Genomic DNA, 17749 nt, shown 5'->3' on the forward strand with positions numbered 1-17749 from the left:
TTTCAGTCTTTCTTCCTTTATGTAATTACATTAGTCTTCGATATATTCTTGAATCCTGCAAGTGCTCGTTATCTCTTGCTGAGTGATGCTAGGCAGCTTACACAAACACATATGACATTCTAATGATCAATGAGGAGGCTTGATAGTAGGTCAAATAAGATATAGCACATTGTGGGATTTTATTTTCCCAATACAGTATTCGCTACTCAAAAACAATACAGGTGTTGTTACCTATTTCACTTATATGTACGATGTAGACTAAGGTTTTTAGCCCAATCTAGTTCATCTGCTTCTGATGGTGATAATGCCATAGCCAAAAAGGGAGGTCAGTCCATTCTATGCAGAGAAGCTGATTACTAAAAGTATCTGTCTGCTACCACAGAACTCTTTGCTCAAACTGCCAATCAAAATGTTGAAGAAAGTCAAGGCAGAAGACACTTTTCTTGCATTAATGGCTGAAGGAAGTCAACCTTGGTGGTGAAGTTAGTCTTTCTCCCCTATCCCTGGAGATAGGGGAGAGAGAATACTTCCCACATATTCCCTGCGTGTCGTAGAAGGCGACTAATGGGAGGGAGCAGGGGGCTGGAAATCCTCCCCTCTTGCTTTTTTTTCTAATTTTCCAAAAGAAGGAACAGAGAAGGGGGCCAGGCAAGGATATTCCCTCAAAGGCCCAGTCCTCTGTTCTTAACGCTACCTTGCTGCCGCGGGAAATAGTGAATAGTTTGAAAGGTGAAGTTAATACCAACATTAAATGTTCCTTGCTGACACAGGATTAAAAGAGCCTGGATGAACAAAGTTTCTCATTCATAATCTCCCACAAGATAAACTTAAACTGTCCTGATGGATATTTAGGAGAGTTTCTTGGACTGTATCAAAATAGTCTTATCCCTATATTCAATTATCTTACTTTTATCAAGAAGCTGTGAGGATGAACTTATCTTTACCCTTAAAAGCTGATCTTCAAATGTCAGTAAATTTCTATGTCTAGATATTGCATGACTTTCACTAACTCTTCTTCTTGAACTGAAAGATATAATAAGGAACAATGTATGTCTCAAATGGAGACACTGGAGTCATACAACCAAAAAAATACAAGATAAGGACCTCTGAAAGCTTCTAACTAAGCTAAAGGTCTCCTTAAGATGAAAAGAAGTCTTAACAGCCAACTACAAGCTGGGCTAGAAATTGTAGCTCCTCGAATGCACATTTCTACAATGCTATATTGTTACTGGCTTTATTCAAATCAGGAAAAACAGTATAGAAAATCTAAACACAATTATTCACCAGTAATAAGAAGAGGGTGATTGAGAGTTAGAGAGGGTATGCTGATATGTTTTGGAAACATGTAAAGAAAGAGTAAGGAGACGTTGACAAAGAAGATGTGTCAAAAGTGAAGGGGCCAAGTGGAAGAGGGTGACCAAACTGGTGATGGAAAGATTGAAAGAAAATGATTATGAGTGATTGCTACTGAACATGCAGGAGGGTAAAAGGCATGAATGGAAAAGGGTGAACTAGAGGAACTAGAGACAAGTGGAATACAAGGGGCGACGGGCTGTCAATGAACTTAATAAAGGCATATGACGCAGTTGGGGGAAAAGTATGGAAAGGTTTGTGCAGCCTTGTTGTGGAAAGGGTGCTCTGATATCAGTGTAATAAAATGACAGTCAGAGAATGGATGTGAGCAAATGCAGCATTTCTTTGTATGTTCCTGATCCTACCTCACTGAAGCAGGAATTGTAGAACATGAAAAAAATTTAGATACTTATGATTCATCAAAACCCAAAAAGATTTCAACACAGACAGGTGCTAACTCTCAATACAGGGGCAAACATTAAGTACAAGATCATCTGTTAAGTGTTCTCCATACTCTTCCACACATATATTTGATAAAATCCAAACATAAATGATTCTAACTTATACAATTCTCCTTAATTTTGATTAATTTCATTTGGAAGAACATGTTAATTGCTGAAACCTAATGTTTATTCAGCACTTCTTAACAAGAAAAGTATCTAAATTCTTAAAACAGTTTATGTGGAATCATATATTTCAGCTTCCTTTAAAAGTTTAATAAAAATCTAAAACTAATACATGAAATAATAAATAAGCATGAAAAAAAAAATTACAGCAGATATGATGGATACCTTAAACAGCAGACTTAAGAATTAGCAGTTTAAAAAAAAAATGAGACACCCATTTTCTTTCACAAAAGTTCACCATATCTCTTGTGAATGAGGTAGCATCCAGAACTAATGACTTAGCCCTGGAGGATAAAAGATAATGATTTGTCTTTTGAAAAAAATACGTGAGGGGAAGATTTTCAATCCTCTGCTTGAATCCCCTTAGTCATTTTTTATGAAACATTAGAGATAAGAGGGCAGCATTCTTTATCCCATATCCTGATTATAAAGACATAAGGAAAAAGACATATCATGCATGACATATAGCACAACAGATAAGTGAGTCATAAGAGTGTATAGCTTCAGTTGATAGTATAGAGGTAAACCATAAAACATATTGACAAAGTTTAGCTCTCGTGGATATCTTAAGGAGTCTTTAGAGGTCTTCACCCCCTACAGCCAGAGATAAGCCCAGGCAACTGGATTGGGCAGTTAAATCAACCAAGCTGTTGGAAGCCACAGCCCTCAAGCCCACACAACCTGGCTGGCCTGGTATACTTTGTAGGTACTTGTCGAATGCATTCTTGATCTTCTCTACCATGCATACCATGCTGATTCTGATGGTAGATCACAAAGTGCTGGGCCTCAGATGTTTAAAGTGCTCTCTCTCTTTGTGTGTATCGCACCTTTGGATTTCAGAGGTAGCATTTTACAAAGTTTTTCATGCTTGTAGTGCCAGCAGGGTGTTATTTCCAAATGTAAATCGAGTTTAATGCTTTCTACGAATTTCCAAGCATAGATGACAATATACCTCTCTGTTTGTGCTCCAGGGAGTAAAGCTTTAGTGATTTCGGTCATTTCCAGTATATTAGTTCCTTTACCACATCAATATGGGCTGTAAAAATCTTCGGCACACTTTCTAAATTCGCAATTTTGCCTGCATTGTAGAGAGATATCAGAATGCAACAAAATTCAATTCATGAAAGAATTAGTACTGTGAATACTATCATCACTATTTTTTCCTTTCTCTCAAAGGTCTGTAGGATCCAGCCAGCCATCCTCCTGCATGATGCAACCATTTTCTATTGTGACCTTATCATTCCAAGGTTCTTCGCATTATTCATCTGTTTATGACAGCATCTACAGTTGTTTGATTTTCTGTGTTGTTCTTGATTTCCTCATTTGCGCCATACCAGGGAAGTTGAAATCTATCTCCACAAAAAAAGCACGTGGTTCTCAATTGCCCAGTCAAAGACTCCAATTATGTCACTTTGTAACCTTTCAGCATCACCAACTGATGTGTTCTTATACTTATTCTTGATGAAGAGAATAAGAGGAACGAATTTCAATCATGTGCGATGGTGGTGCTTTTTGTGTGACAGGGAAAGCATGAAAGAAGAGTTGAGGTATATACCTCAAGTTACAAATCTACTTAGTAAGGAGTGAAAAACTAAGAAGTGTTAATATCAGTGTAGAATCCTTTAGAAATTTAATCAAAATGTATGATGTGGTCTTGTGCAACAAGAGCCCCTATGCATCTGCTCTTTACAAACTTGGAATAAAGATAACAGATGAGTAAAATTAATGACAGACACACAAAAATAATGCACCTAATTTTTCATTATACTTGATTGCCACTTCCAGTCAGCTAGATAACGCCATGAAAAAGACAAAGGAAGACCCATCCACTCATATATACATACACATGGGGCCTTTGTTCTCTTTTCCTAGCGCTACCTCGCACACATGAGGGGGGAGGAGGTTGTTATTTCATGTGTGGCGAGGTGGCGATGGGAATGAATAAAGGCAGACACTATGAATTATGTACATGTGTATATATGTATATGTCTGTGTGTGTATATATTTGTATACGTTGAGATGTGCAGGTACGTATATTTGCGTGTGTGGACATGCATGTATATACATGTGTATGTGGGTGGGTTGGGCCATTCTTTCGTCTGTTTCCTTGCGCTACCTCGCTAATGTGGGAGACAGCGACAAAGCAAAATAAATAAATAAATAAATAAATGTACACGAAAGAATGGCCCAACCCATCCACATACACGTGTATATACATACATGTCCACATACACACATATACATACCTGTACATTTCAACATATACATACATATACATACAGAGAAATATACATATATACTCATGTACATAATTCATACTTGCTGCCTTTATTCATTCCCGTCGCCACCCTCCCACACATGAAATGACACCCCCTCCTCCCGCACGCGTGCGAAGTAGCGCTAGGAAAAGACAACAAAGGCCACATTCGTTCACACTCACTCTCTAGCTGTCATGTATAATGCACCAAAAGCACAGCTCCCTTTCCACATCCAGGCCCCACAAAACTTTCCATGGTTTACCCCAGACGCTTCACATATGTCAACTTATACATATATACACAAGTACTTATTCATATTTGATTGCCTTCATTTCCAGTACCACCCAGCCCCACAGGAAATAATATCGCCACCCCTGTATCAGCATGGTTTTGCCAGGAAACATAAAGAAAGGCCACATCTGACCATGCTCAGTTTCTAGCTGTCATGTGTGATGCACCGAAACCAGAGCTCCCTATCTGCATCCAGGCCCCTGTTCCTTTCCATGGTTCAACTAAAATGTTTCATATGACCTGGCTCATTCCACTGACAGCACGTCGACCCCAGTCAACTTTCCAATTCACCATTCCATACACACCTTTTACCCTCCTGCAAGCATATTCAGGTCCCCATTGCTCAAAATCTTTTTCAATCCATCCTTCCACCTCCAACTTGGTCACCTGCTTCCCCTTGTACCCTCCAACACTGGCACATATATCCTCTTTGTCACCTTTTCCACACTCATTCTCTCCACATGTCTAATTTGACAACCTTTCCTCATTCATTTTCTCCGTATGTCCAAACCATTTCAACACACCCTCTTCTGTGCTCTCAACCACAGTCTTTTTATGACTAGCAATCTACATCAAATACCTCCAAATAATAAGCAGGGTAGCCAAAAATACATTCCCCAAATGCATACAAAATCTAGACATTCCTCAATGCCTATTTCTACCTTACTCACATACTACCACAATGTCCCTTCTCCCCACTTTTGGTTTCCCTTTCTCCTTTCATCTTGATCATCTCAATCATCTCATAGCCCCAACCTCCTATCTCTCCAATCAACTTTTTGAACAATCAAAATCCTGAAACCTTATAAACTTCTCACCACAAAACCAAATCTCATACTTAATGCTCTTTCTTTAAACACTATCCCACTTTTGTCAGAACTGACATTCAAAGTTTCATTCCAGTTTACTCTTCTTACCCTTTCAGATTTCCCATAATATATTGGCAAAGGCCTGGCCATTACAACAAGAGCTCAAGCCCACTTCTAAACTTAAAGCAGTCACAACTGATGTATTAACTCTTTCAGACTGAAAGGCAAGTTATTTATTTATTCATTTACCATACTTTGACGCTATCTCCCGCATCAGCGAGGTGGCACATGGGAACAGATGAAAGAATGGCCCAACCCACCCACATGCACATGTATATACATAAACGCCCACACACACACACATATACTCACCTATACATTTCAACGTATACATAAATATACATACACAGACATATACATATATACACATGTACATACTCATGCATGCTGCCTTCATCCATTCCAGCTGCCACCCTGCCACACATGAAATGACACCCCCCTCCCTCCACGTGTGCGCGAGGTAGCGCTAGGAAAAGACAACAAAGGCCACATTCGTTCACATTCAGTCTCTAGCTGTCATGTGTAATGCACTGAGACCACAGCTCCCTTTCCACATCCAGGCCCCACAAAACTTTCCATGGTTTACCCCAGATGCTTCACATGCCCTGGTTCAATCCACTGACAGCACGTCAACCCTGGTATACCACATCGTTTCAATTCACTCTATTCCTTGCACATACCAATATCAAAACAGAGTACAAATTCCAAGTTACTAACTTTATCATCAGACCAACTAGCTATAATAAGGACCATCTCAAAAAGTACTTACCTCATCACTTTCTTTGTAGTCATCATCCCCACTTCCTTTTGTTCCCTTCTCAGCTGGTTTTGGTTTTTTCCTTTTGGGAGCCACTTCATCTTCATCTTCATCATCATCTCCTTCCCTTTCTCTTTTTCCCTCAACATCTTCCTCCTTTTTTATAACTTCTTTCTCTGCTTCTTTGTTTTCTAACTCGTTTTCTTCACCTTCAACCTTCTCTTGACTGTGTTTTTCTTCTTTTTCTTCTACTTCTTCATCATTTGCTTGAATGATATTGTCAATGTCTTTTCCTCTCCCAGCATTTCCTGCACCTGCTGCTGCCTCCATCTCATCCTGATGATGAAAAGAACCAAAATTTAATTCCAATAATATCCAGCCATCGCCAACCTTCTTTGGAGATGTACTAGAGATAAACAAACGAAGGAATGCTTTTATAATAATTTTTACAGTAGCACTTTAGCACGTCTGCCTCAAGAAACCCAGCATCCTTACCCTTCACCAACCTGCATGAAGAGGCTTATAACTCTACTTTCAAAACATATGTTCCAACATTCATTCCTTGTGTCCATGGTACTGATGATTATGATGCATAAATATACATAGAAAGGAAAATTTTTCCATTCATAAAAAAAATCTCCAGCATGTCAAGACTCATCTCGGGTATCTATTTATCTGTCTATCTATCTATCAACATCTCTGCTGCCTGTTCCCAAATGGAACTCCCTCAAGAAGGTAGCCACTTCTATGCCTTTAGTGCCTAACCCTTACCAGGCCACTGGCATAGGGCAAATCTACCAGTGTTTGCAGAGGTTCCTATCTAATGTTCCTACAGACTACTTATACCTAATGCTCCTTCCTAATTTTCCTACCTACCACTTCTACCAAACATTTCTACCTAATGCTCCTGCCTAAACGTTCTGACCTACTACTACTATCTATTGCTCCTACTATTTTGTCAAAAGGCAGGGCTACCAAGTCGCGCTCAACGCAGGAAAATCTAGAGTTAGGAAAAGTGAGCTATGAGAATCAAGTGTTGTTTTGTGTTATGTACGACAAGGCAGCGGGTTTGGATGGTATTGCAGTGGAATTTATTAAAAAAAGGGGGTGACTGTATTGTTGACCTGTTGGTAAGGTTATTTAATGTATGTATGATTCATGGTGACGTGCCTGAGGATTGGCGGAATGCTTGCATAGTGCCATGGTACAAAGGCAAAGGGGATAAGAGTGAGTGCTCAATTTACAGAGGTATAAGTTTGTTGAGTATTCCTGGGAAATTATATGGGAGGGTATTGATTGAGAGGGTGAAGGCATGTACAGAGCATCAGATTGGGCAAGAGCAGTGTGGTTTCAGAAGTGGTAGAGGATGTGTGGATCAGGTGTTTGCTTTGAAGAATGTATGTGAGAAATACTTAGAAAAGCAAATGGATTTGTATGTAGCATTTATGGATCTGGAGAAGGCATGTGATAGAGTTGATAGAGATGCTCTGTGGAAGGTATTAAGAATATATGGTGTGGGAGGCAAGTTGGTAGAAGCAGTGAAAAGTTTTTATCGAGGATGTAAGGCATGTGTACGTGCAGAAAGAGAGGAAAGTGATTGGTTCTCAGTGAATGTAGGTTTGTGGCAGGGGTGTGTGATGTCTCCATGGTTGTTTAATTTGTTTATGGATGGGGGTGTTAGGGAGGTGAATGCAAGAGTTTTGGAAAAAGGGGCAAGTATGCAGTCTGTTGTGGATGAGAGAGCTTGGGAAGTGAGTCAGTTGTTGTTCGCTGATGATACAGCGCTGGTGGCTGATTCATGTGAGAAATTGCAGAAGCTGGTGACTGAGTTCGGTAAAGTGTGTGGAAGAAGAAAGTTGAGAGTAAATGTGAATAAGAGCAAGATTATTAGGTACAGTAGGGTTGAAGGTCAAGTCAATTGGGAGGTAAGTTTGAATGGAGAAAAACTGGAGGAAGTGAAGTGTTTTAGATATCTGGGAGTGGATTTGGTAGTGGATGGAACCATGGAAGCGGAAGTGAATCATAGGGTGGGGGAGGGGGGTGAAAATTCTGGGAGCGTTGAAGAATGTGTGGAAGTCGAGAACATTAAATGAGTATGTTTGAAGGATTAGCGGTTCCAACAATGTTGTATGGTTGCGAGGTGTGAGCTATGGATAGAGTTGTGCGGAGGAGGGTGGATGTGCTGGAAATGACATGTTTGAGGACAATGTGTGGTGTGAGGTGGTTTGATCGAGTAAGTAGTGTAAGGGTAAGAGAGATGTGTGGTAATAAAAAGTGTGTGGTTGAGAGAGCAGTAGAGGGTTTTGAAATGGTTTGGTCACATGGAGAGAATGAGTGACAAAAGATTGACCAAGAGGATATATGTGTCAGAAGTGGAGGGAACGAGGAGAAGTGGGAGACCAAATTGGAGGTGGAAAGATGAGTGAAAAAGATTTTGAGTGATCGGGGCCTGAACATGCAGGAGGGTGAAAGGCGTGCAAGGAATAGAGTGAATTAGAACGATGTGGTATACTGGGGTTGACGTGCTGTCAATGGATTGAACCAGGGCATGTGAAGCGTCTGGAGGTAAACCATGGAAAGTTCTGTGGGGCCTGGATGTGGGAAGGGAGCTGTGGTTTCGGTGCATTATCATATGACAGCTAGAGACCGAGTGTGAACGAATGGGGCCTTTGTTGTCCCTTCCTAGCACTACCTCACAAACATGAGGGGGGAGGGGGTTGTTATTCCATGTGTGGCGAGGTAGCAATGGGAATGAATAAAGGCAGACACTATGAATTATGTACATGTGTATATATGTATATGTCTGTGTGTGTATATATATGTATACATTGAGATGTACAGGTATGTATATTTGCGTGTGTGGACGTGTATGTATATACATGTGTATGTGGGTGGGTTGGGCCATTCTTTCGTCTGTTTCCTTGCGCTACCTTGCTAACGCTGGAGACAGCGACAAAGCAAAATAAATAAATAAAAATAAATGACAAGGAGAGATTGTACATCTGTAAACAGAATACCAGTGGTCCACATGCACATGAGGCAGAAAGAAAAGACAGCTACTTGATTCAGAGGAATGAAACTTGAAAAACCATTGAAGTGCTAGCTCACTACAAAGCCATCACTAACTAAAAAGAGAGGCATAAATAAGCACACTTGGGTGGGTAGGGGGGGATAGAAATATGGCATTACTAGATTATGTAACAGTTGACAGGCATGCAGAGCAGAATGTCTTGGGTGCGAGTAAGCTGAGAGGGATCCCTGGTGTAATATCATGTCATTACCTAGTGGAGGCAAGGGTGAAGGTTTGTCGAGCCTTTAAGAAAGGAGGTAATGATATGGGTGGGAAATGGGTAGTTAGACAGAGTGAGCTTGAAATAATCTTGTTTGAAGAGACACTAGGTGAAATTCAGTATAGGATGGCAAAAGATGAGAATAAATTATGATGGGGAAGTGGGTAAGGAGTGCGAAGAACTTAGGGCCATGAAGAAGGAAGGCAGACATGTGAGAAAAGCTAGTGAGTGGTGGGTTGCAGAAGTTAAGTTGCAACAGAAAGAGAAAAGGGAGGCATGTGGCTGATATTTGCATAGGAGTGTGAGTGATTGGAAGATGTACAAAAGAAAGCAGGTCAAGAAGTGTGTAAAGGGGCTGAAAAAGAGGGCATACATGAAAGTAGGGATGAGCTAATATCTGCAAAATTCAGGGTGAATATGTTTTGGTTGGAGGTTAACTGTGTGAGAATAACAAGAAAACAAATGGGAAAATCAGTGAATGGAACAAAAGGGGAAGTGGTAAGAGGCAGAAAAGAGGAAGAGATGGATTGAGTATTTTGAAGAAATGTTGAATGTGCTAAATAAGAGAGGCAGATGTGGGATGTTTGGAATGTAGAGGTAAAAGAACCCATGGCAAGTGGTTTGGTGGAAAGAGAAGAGGTGAAAGCCTTGAGCATGATGAAGTGCAACAAGGAGAGTATAGGAGTGCATTGAATATCTGAAGAATGGGGGGTAATTCTTTTTGATCATTCAATTAGGATTTTCAGTGTCTGACTCATAGTGAGGTGTTTAGGAAATGGTAGAATGCCTATCTAGTGCAAAAAACGCTTATCTATCAAATGACAGCACAACTTCCCTAAACACTTCATCCATTCCCCTAGCTTCATTTTCTCTCACTTTTTTGCCATTCTATACACAATCTCTCCTAGTATTTCTTCACACAAGCCTTTTTTCCAAGCTCTCTTATGTTCAGCACCCTTATCATTTCTTCATTTCCAAAAACTCTACAAACCCTCATCCTAATCTCCACCACATAATGATCAGACATCCCATCAGTCACCCCTATCAACACATCGACACCCAAGTCTCTGTTCTCCATACCTATCAATTAGTATGTAATTCATCAAATCCAATTTATCATCTATCCTACTCCACTAATACCATACTTATGTATGTCTCTCTTTTTAAACCAAATTTTCCTAATCACCGATCCTTTTTTCAGTACACAAATCCATAAACTGTTCACAATTTCCATTCACATCATTGAATACCCCATGCCTCTCAGTTATACCTTCAACTGCCATATCAACCACTTTCACATCAAAGCTACCGACATATTGACTTAGCTCCCGCAAAACACTTTCCTCTCTTCGTTAAACTTCTTCTGGCCAAGTGCATAAATACTCATAATAACCCACCTTCTGTAATCTACTTTCATTTTAACCCACATCAGTCTGAGGCTCACTTCCTTAATCTCTTTCACGCATTCCCACAACTCCTTCTTCAGCATACGTGCTACCCCTTCCATTGCTCTTGCCCACAAATTAAGCCTCAACTTTACCCCAGAGAAATTCTCAAACCATTCTTCCCTCTTTCCCTTGAGTTTTGTTTCACTCAGAAATAAAACATCCATACTGCTGCCCTCAAACATACTACCTATCTCTCCCTTCATCTAATCTTGGTTACATCCAAACACATTTTGACACCCCGGCCTGAGCCTTTGAGGATAAGCACTCCTTGCTTGGCTCCTTCTACTGTTCCACCTTTTAGAAACTGAAATTACCCAACAGGAATTGTCACTGAAGGGTTAATGGCACTAGTTATGGAGACTTTACTGACGTGGCCACCCCCTTGAGGGAGCTCCAGAATGGAACACGCATCAGAGATATAGATAGATAGATAGGTTAATATAAAAAAGATACGATAAAAAATCCAGGTATAAAGAGTGTAAGATGCTTCTGAGCACTACTTTAATAATAATCCTAAGTCAAGGAGGTGATTCTAACTGAAAAGGCTGCTGTCAATTATCTATATTTAATATTTATTTATCATAATCAATCGCCGCCTCCTGCATCAGCGAGGTAGCACCAGGAAACAGACGAAGAATGACCCATCCACTCATATTTATTTATTTATTATGCTTTGTCGCTGTCTCCCGCATTAGCGAGGTAACACAAGGAAACAGATGAAAGAATATACATATAAATATACATCCATACATGCACATATATGTATATATGCATATTAACATATACATACATATAAATAAACATACACAGACATATACATATATACACATGTACATATTCATTCTTGCTTGCCTTCACCCATTCCTGGCGCTACCCCACCCAACAGGAAATATCTACTCACTACAATTAAGAATTCTAATAAAAAAACCTTCAGCTACCACTCTCTTTAAATGTGAAATGTAGCACAAATAATTTGACAAACTATAAATATTACTAAAAAATCACACTAATTACTCGTATGGCCTCGTTGATCATCTCGTCAAAGTCCTCAACTTGTTCTTTAAGAGTGCGTGAGCTGCGTGCTCTCAAAGTGTATAATGGTGCTGTGGAGTCTGTAGAGGACTGGCTTGATGATCCACTGCTGTCATCACTCTCACTGTCAGAATCCTGAAATAACAATGTGCATGAGGTGAGCCTCAGCTGCAGTGTGGACCTGAGAGGGTGCAGGCTGTTTCTAACTATGGCTTTAAATCAAAGTACCCATTAAGACAGTAATTCTAACAAGTCTCCCAAAAATCCATCATGATCAAGCAATGCTAGAAATCAAAAAGGAAAGTTCAGAATGTCATGATAATACACAGGTAAAAATAACTGACTATCTTCATAAGAAATTTCATCAAAATCAATAACTTTATACAGATTATAATAAAAAATCAAAGCATGGAACACAAAAAGACAGGTGGAAAGGGTTTGGGCATTTTCAAAATAACCACAGGTAAATATGACACGTAATAATTACATCAATGACAATATCTTAACAGCTGGATGAAAATAATGATACTAATGCTAAAGCACTAATGAAAGCTGTACTCTTTCCTTAAGGTTGAGTTTAATGTCTACATAACAAAATGAGAATGCAATTTAGGCAGGTCAGTCCAAACAAAGATTTATGGAATAAAAGAATGAACAAATGATAGACAAAATAATGATTTAAGTGAGGTAACATTAAACATATCAAAATACTTACATCAGTATCTGATTCAGACCCTGATTCATCTTCGTCATCTTCATCACCATCAGCCTTTTTCCGTTTCCTCCTTCCATCTGGTATGACATTAGAAAGAGAGACATTCACATATGCAAGTCTTTGCCTTCTTAGTTCTTCATTATGAGCTCTCTTTTGACATTCATCGAACTCATGTAACAAAGCTCGTAACTTATTAACAAGATGTACCTGAAAAAACAATGAAAATATGCATTCCAAGAAAACTCTGGACTTTATATATAACTAACATCCAGAAAACTAAAATGTAAAACAAAAAAGGTAAAGTTGTACTACCACCTAAGGATTTGATTCATAATTAAAGAAAGTGTAATAGGTGTTGTGAGTTCTCATCCATTCAATGTCTTCACAATAAAAGGATGAGAGAAAAGTAATTATTCTTACACTCTTCTTACAGACAAAAAATGCAGGTTCAGAAAATTCAAAAACCTTTTGTCTTCAAAGCACATGCATGAGCATTCTCTAGGATATTCTCTTACAAAACCGGAGTAAGGATCTTCAAACCCTCAGTATATCCAGTGAGAAAGCACAGGCCTTACCCTCTGCTAACCACTCATCCATTATAGTGGTAGTTTGCTTACTTTGGGCCTGCTTTCTGGCAATCAGAGATTGCTACATTGATGACATCATTGACCCATTCTCTCCAAGCCATAAGATTCTTGAAATTGACAAATGCTCGAAATTCACAAATCACAGGCATCAACCCAAGAGCAGTAATAGTTGGATAAAGAAAGAAACATACAAAAAACAAAAAACTTCAGGAGAGGGTAACAACCCCTGGAAATATTTGGGCCACTGTTTTGGAGAGAAAAGGCTTTTCAACTTTCAAAACCTGCACTTCCCTCTTCTGTAATCTGTCCCATGGGTACAAAAGCATACCCATGACAAGGAGGGTTCTGAGATAAACTCTCAGAGAAGAATAAACCCAAAAATAAAAATAAATACCTTTAATGGTGATTCAAACACACATTGGAATCTGTCTCTCCTGAAAGAGAAATTCCTAAATCCACATTGGGTGGATCCACAATGTAAATGGGGTAGATGGGGATGAGATATAAAATGTGGATGATCAGTGTTTAATTCTAAGGGAAGTGACTGTTTGGCCCATGTAGGATGGATTGTTTGGAGTGGAGGATATTCTACTTGGAGATGTTTATGTTTGCCATACCTAAGGCCTTCTGTTTTCACACGACAGTATAATCTAGTATGCAACCTTAAGCTGTAAGGTGCAGAAGATCAGGCTGAATAATATTTACATGTTCACAGGTAGGGCACACCCAATCACCCTCAGGAACACTTAGAAGTGGAGGCCGAAGACACGACAAATGCCAGCCAGCATCACAATTGTCACATAATAAAATAGTTTCTGGATGGTCATCATGGCCACATTTGGTGCACTGTGTCTGATCCTCTTCCTCTTCCTCTTCCTCATCTTCATCTTCCACTTCACTCTCAGTTGTAACTGAAAGAGAGTTCTACAATAATATGTTAAAAGGTGATGTTTCATGTTCATATTGGAATGAAGAAAGAATAAATGGAGGTATAACTGTCAGGAGTGCAAATAAAACAGGACATGCAGGAAATGAGGCAGAACATAAAAAGGAAGATGAACAGATTAATTCAATGAGCATGCATACAGTATGGGATGTTCAAAGAATGTGATGAATAGAGACACCTACCCAAGAACAAGAATAAAATGTAAATATCTTTTGAAAAGACTAACATTCACCAACACTAACATACTCAAACTCCTCACACAAGCACCATCAATGCTCATACACCTAATCACCACTTTACACTAGAGATGAAAATAAGGAAAACTCAACTTCATAAAATCAATGCAGAGCACAATCCATTTCACCAAAAGATTACTGGGATAAAGGGAGGTTACATTCTTGAAAGAGAATTTTCAACCTAATTTTCACACAAAAATATGAATAAAATGCCAAGGAACATACAGCACTCAAATAAGAAATATAGATGAAAGTGTTGTTTTTTAGTATAAATACAATACAGTTAAGTACAGGCATGATACATTAATTCTGATCTTCACACTGTCAAAATTCATATCACATTCTACATCTCACCACTGGTACAAGCAATCTTCACCACAACTAAAGATCTAAAGGTGTCACTCAGGAGGCACTACATCACTACTTGCATGCTCATGAACTATTCTTACTAAAGTAATGGGCAACTCAAGACCTCTAGCAAACATCACCACTAAAATAAACATTATAATGCCTCAAAATGTCAAATTTTATCTCCATGCTGATGCTCTTTCTACTCCTCTTCTTCCTATATGCAAAACTCCTTTCGGCACTTTTAACTTATACAGTTGTTGTGAGAGGTTTGAGATTATATGCAATATCACAATATAAGTATTCAAGCTGTATGGCCACTTTAATTCTTGTGTGACAACCTGGGTGTCTTAGTGGATGCCACACAAACTAGTAAAGAATTACTCGCCAGAGTGACTGTCGGCAATTACTGCATGTAGTTTTCAAACTTTTCTAAGTCTACATCATTGAACCACTTAATTCCTCTAAATGGCCATTTGCACATGCTGGACAACTCCTCCAAGTGTAGGTTTATGTATCGAGTTTCGTGCCTCCACCTGCTAAGACAGGGAGGTTGCACAAAAAAATTTCTTCCAAGTCAGTTGCCCTCTAGCCATGCCAATTATCAGTTTTCCAAGAGGGATCTAAATGGCCAGACAAGAGATGATCATGAATTACTTGACTAAGATGATCTCTCTTCTAACCATGCAGAAATTTATTTTATGAACACTGACTCTTCTGTCATTGAAAGTTAACTAAGATGAAGCAGGAGGTGCTTCTAGCGCAAGTGGAGGTAATGTTTCCAGAAACCCTCAACAACAAAACTATATCTGACGGGTGGTCAGGAATTTTACAAACTTTTATACTTTGGCTATTTTCCTTCTTTCATACCTGACTGCCATTCCCCATGTTGGAAAGGTAGCACCATGAACAGACAAAGAAAGGCCACATTTACTCACATCCATTATCTAGCTGTCAAGTGCAATGCACAGAAACCACAGCGCCCTATCCAAACACCTTTCCAAGGTTTACCCTGGCTGCTTCATATACCCTAGTTCAGTCCACTGACAGCATTTCAACCCCTGTATATCACAGTGTTCCAATTCACTCTTTTCCATGCACACCTTTCATCCTCCTCCATGTTCAGACCTCAATCACTCAAAATCTCACTCTATTGTTTCATCTCTAATTTGGTCCCCCCCTTCTCCTTGTCCCTCTACTTCTGACATGTATATCCTCACTCATTTTCTACATACATCCAAACTATTTCAGCACATTCTCTTCAACTCTCTTCATCAAACTCTTTTTATTACCACTGTTTTACCTTACCCTCTTATTACTTACTCAAACATACCACCTCACACACATACAGTCCTCAAACATTTCATTTCCAACACATCCCCACTCCTCTGCACATCCTCATCCATAGCCCATGCCTCACATCTATATAATGTTGTTGGGACAACTATACCTTCAAACACACCCATTTTTGTCCATCCAGATAACTATCTTTCTTTCCACATATTCTTCAGTATTTCCAGAACCTTTGCCCCATCATCCATCCTATGACACTTTTGCTTCCACGGTCCCATTCAATACAATGTCCACTCCCAGATGTCTAAAACACTTCACTTCCTCTAATTTTTCTTTAGTCACACACATATCCTAACTAACCTATCCCAACCCTGATAAACCTAATAACATTGCTTTTACTCACATTTACTCTCAACTTCCGGCTTTCACACACTTTTCCAAACAGTCACCAACTTTTGCAATTTCTCAATTGAATTTGTAACCAGTGCTGTATCATCAGCAAATAACAAGTGACTCACTTCCCATGTTCTCTCATCCCCTGCAAGGTGCATACTCATCCCTGTATCCAAGACTTTCTCATTTACCTCCCTCACCACCCCAACCATAAACAAATTAAACGGCCATGGTAACAACACACACCAATGCTGCAGACTGACCTTCACTTGGAACCACTCACTCTCCTCTCTTCCTTCTCATACACATGCCTTACACTCTTGATAAAAACTTCTCACTGCTTCTGGCAGATTCTCTTCGACACCATATATTCTAAAAACCTTCCACAGGGCATCTTTATCAATGCCATCATTTGCCTTCTCCAGATTCATAAATGCCACACACATATCCACATGTTTTCCTAAGTACATCTCATGCATTCTTTAAAGCAAAACCTGATCCAAACATCATTAGCACTTATGAAACCAAACTGTTCCTCCCTAATCTGATGCCTTCTCCCTCTCAAATACTACTCTCCGATACAACTTGCTAAGCACACTCATCAAACTTATACCTCTATAGTGCAAACACTCACCTTTATCCCCCTTTATACAACGGCACTGTAAAGGCATTCTGTCAATCACCAGGCACCTCATCATGATCCATACACAGTGAAAATACTAACTAACCAATCAAAAACACAGGCACCCCCTTTCTTAAGAAATTCAACTGCAATGCCATGCACTCAAGCCACCTTGCCTTATTTTATCTTGCCAAGGCTTTCACCACCTATTCTCTCTTCACCAAACCATTCTTTGTGAACTCTCACTTAGCAAACCTCCTTGACCTAAACATCCAGCATCTGATACCCTATCATCAAACACATTTAAGTCCTTCAAAATATTCACATCATTTCCTTATGTCATCACTACCTGTTACCACTTTCCCCTTTGCCCCCATACTATTTGTTCTCTGGCTTTTGGCACATCATTCACCTTCTAAAATATCTTATTCTCCCTAAAGTATACTGATACTTACTCACCCCAACTCTCAATTGCCCTCTTTTTCAACCCCTACACCTTCCTCTTGACCTCCTGCTGCTTTCTCTTATATATCTCTCTTGACTCTATTGCCACAGCCACCTCCTTGAGGGAGCTCCAAGAAGGAACAAGCATCAGCAATAGATACATAGATCATTTGTACTCCTTCCCTATAAGTACTGCCCAAATGCCTCTCTTTTCTCTTTCACAAGCAACGTGAATTCTTCA

The 17749-nt window shown here is 39.5% G+C and overlaps 1 protein-coding gene across 4 annotated transcripts in view; it reads right to left on the reverse strand.

Moving 5' to 3' along the window:
• The window catches only part of LOC139759169 (uncharacterized), a 72961-nt gene that overhangs the window by 25276 nt on the left and 29936 nt on the right, over window positions 1–17749 (reverse strand). For all 4 annotated transcript variants that reach the window (XM_071681217.1, XM_071681216.1, XM_071681215.1 and 1 more), the window contains 4 exons: window positions 13932–14137; window positions 12640–12846; window positions 11907–12059; window positions 6167–6490 (listed from right to left, as the gene is read on the reverse strand). In XM_071681217.1, coding sequence (XP_071537318.1) covers window positions 6167–6490; window positions 11907–12059; window positions 12640–12846; window positions 13932–14137 — 890 coding nt within the window. The remainder of the gene's footprint in view (window positions 1–6166; window positions 6491–11906; window positions 12060–12639; window positions 12847–13931; window positions 14138–17749) is intronic.

This window comes from Panulirus ornatus, chromosome 32, assembly GCF_036320965.1.
Source record: "Panulirus ornatus isolate Po-2019 chromosome 32, ASM3632096v1, whole genome shotgun sequence".
In the NCBI taxonomy this organism is placed as follows: domain Eukaryota; kingdom Metazoa; phylum Arthropoda; class Malacostraca; order Decapoda; family Palinuridae; genus Panulirus; species Panulirus ornatus.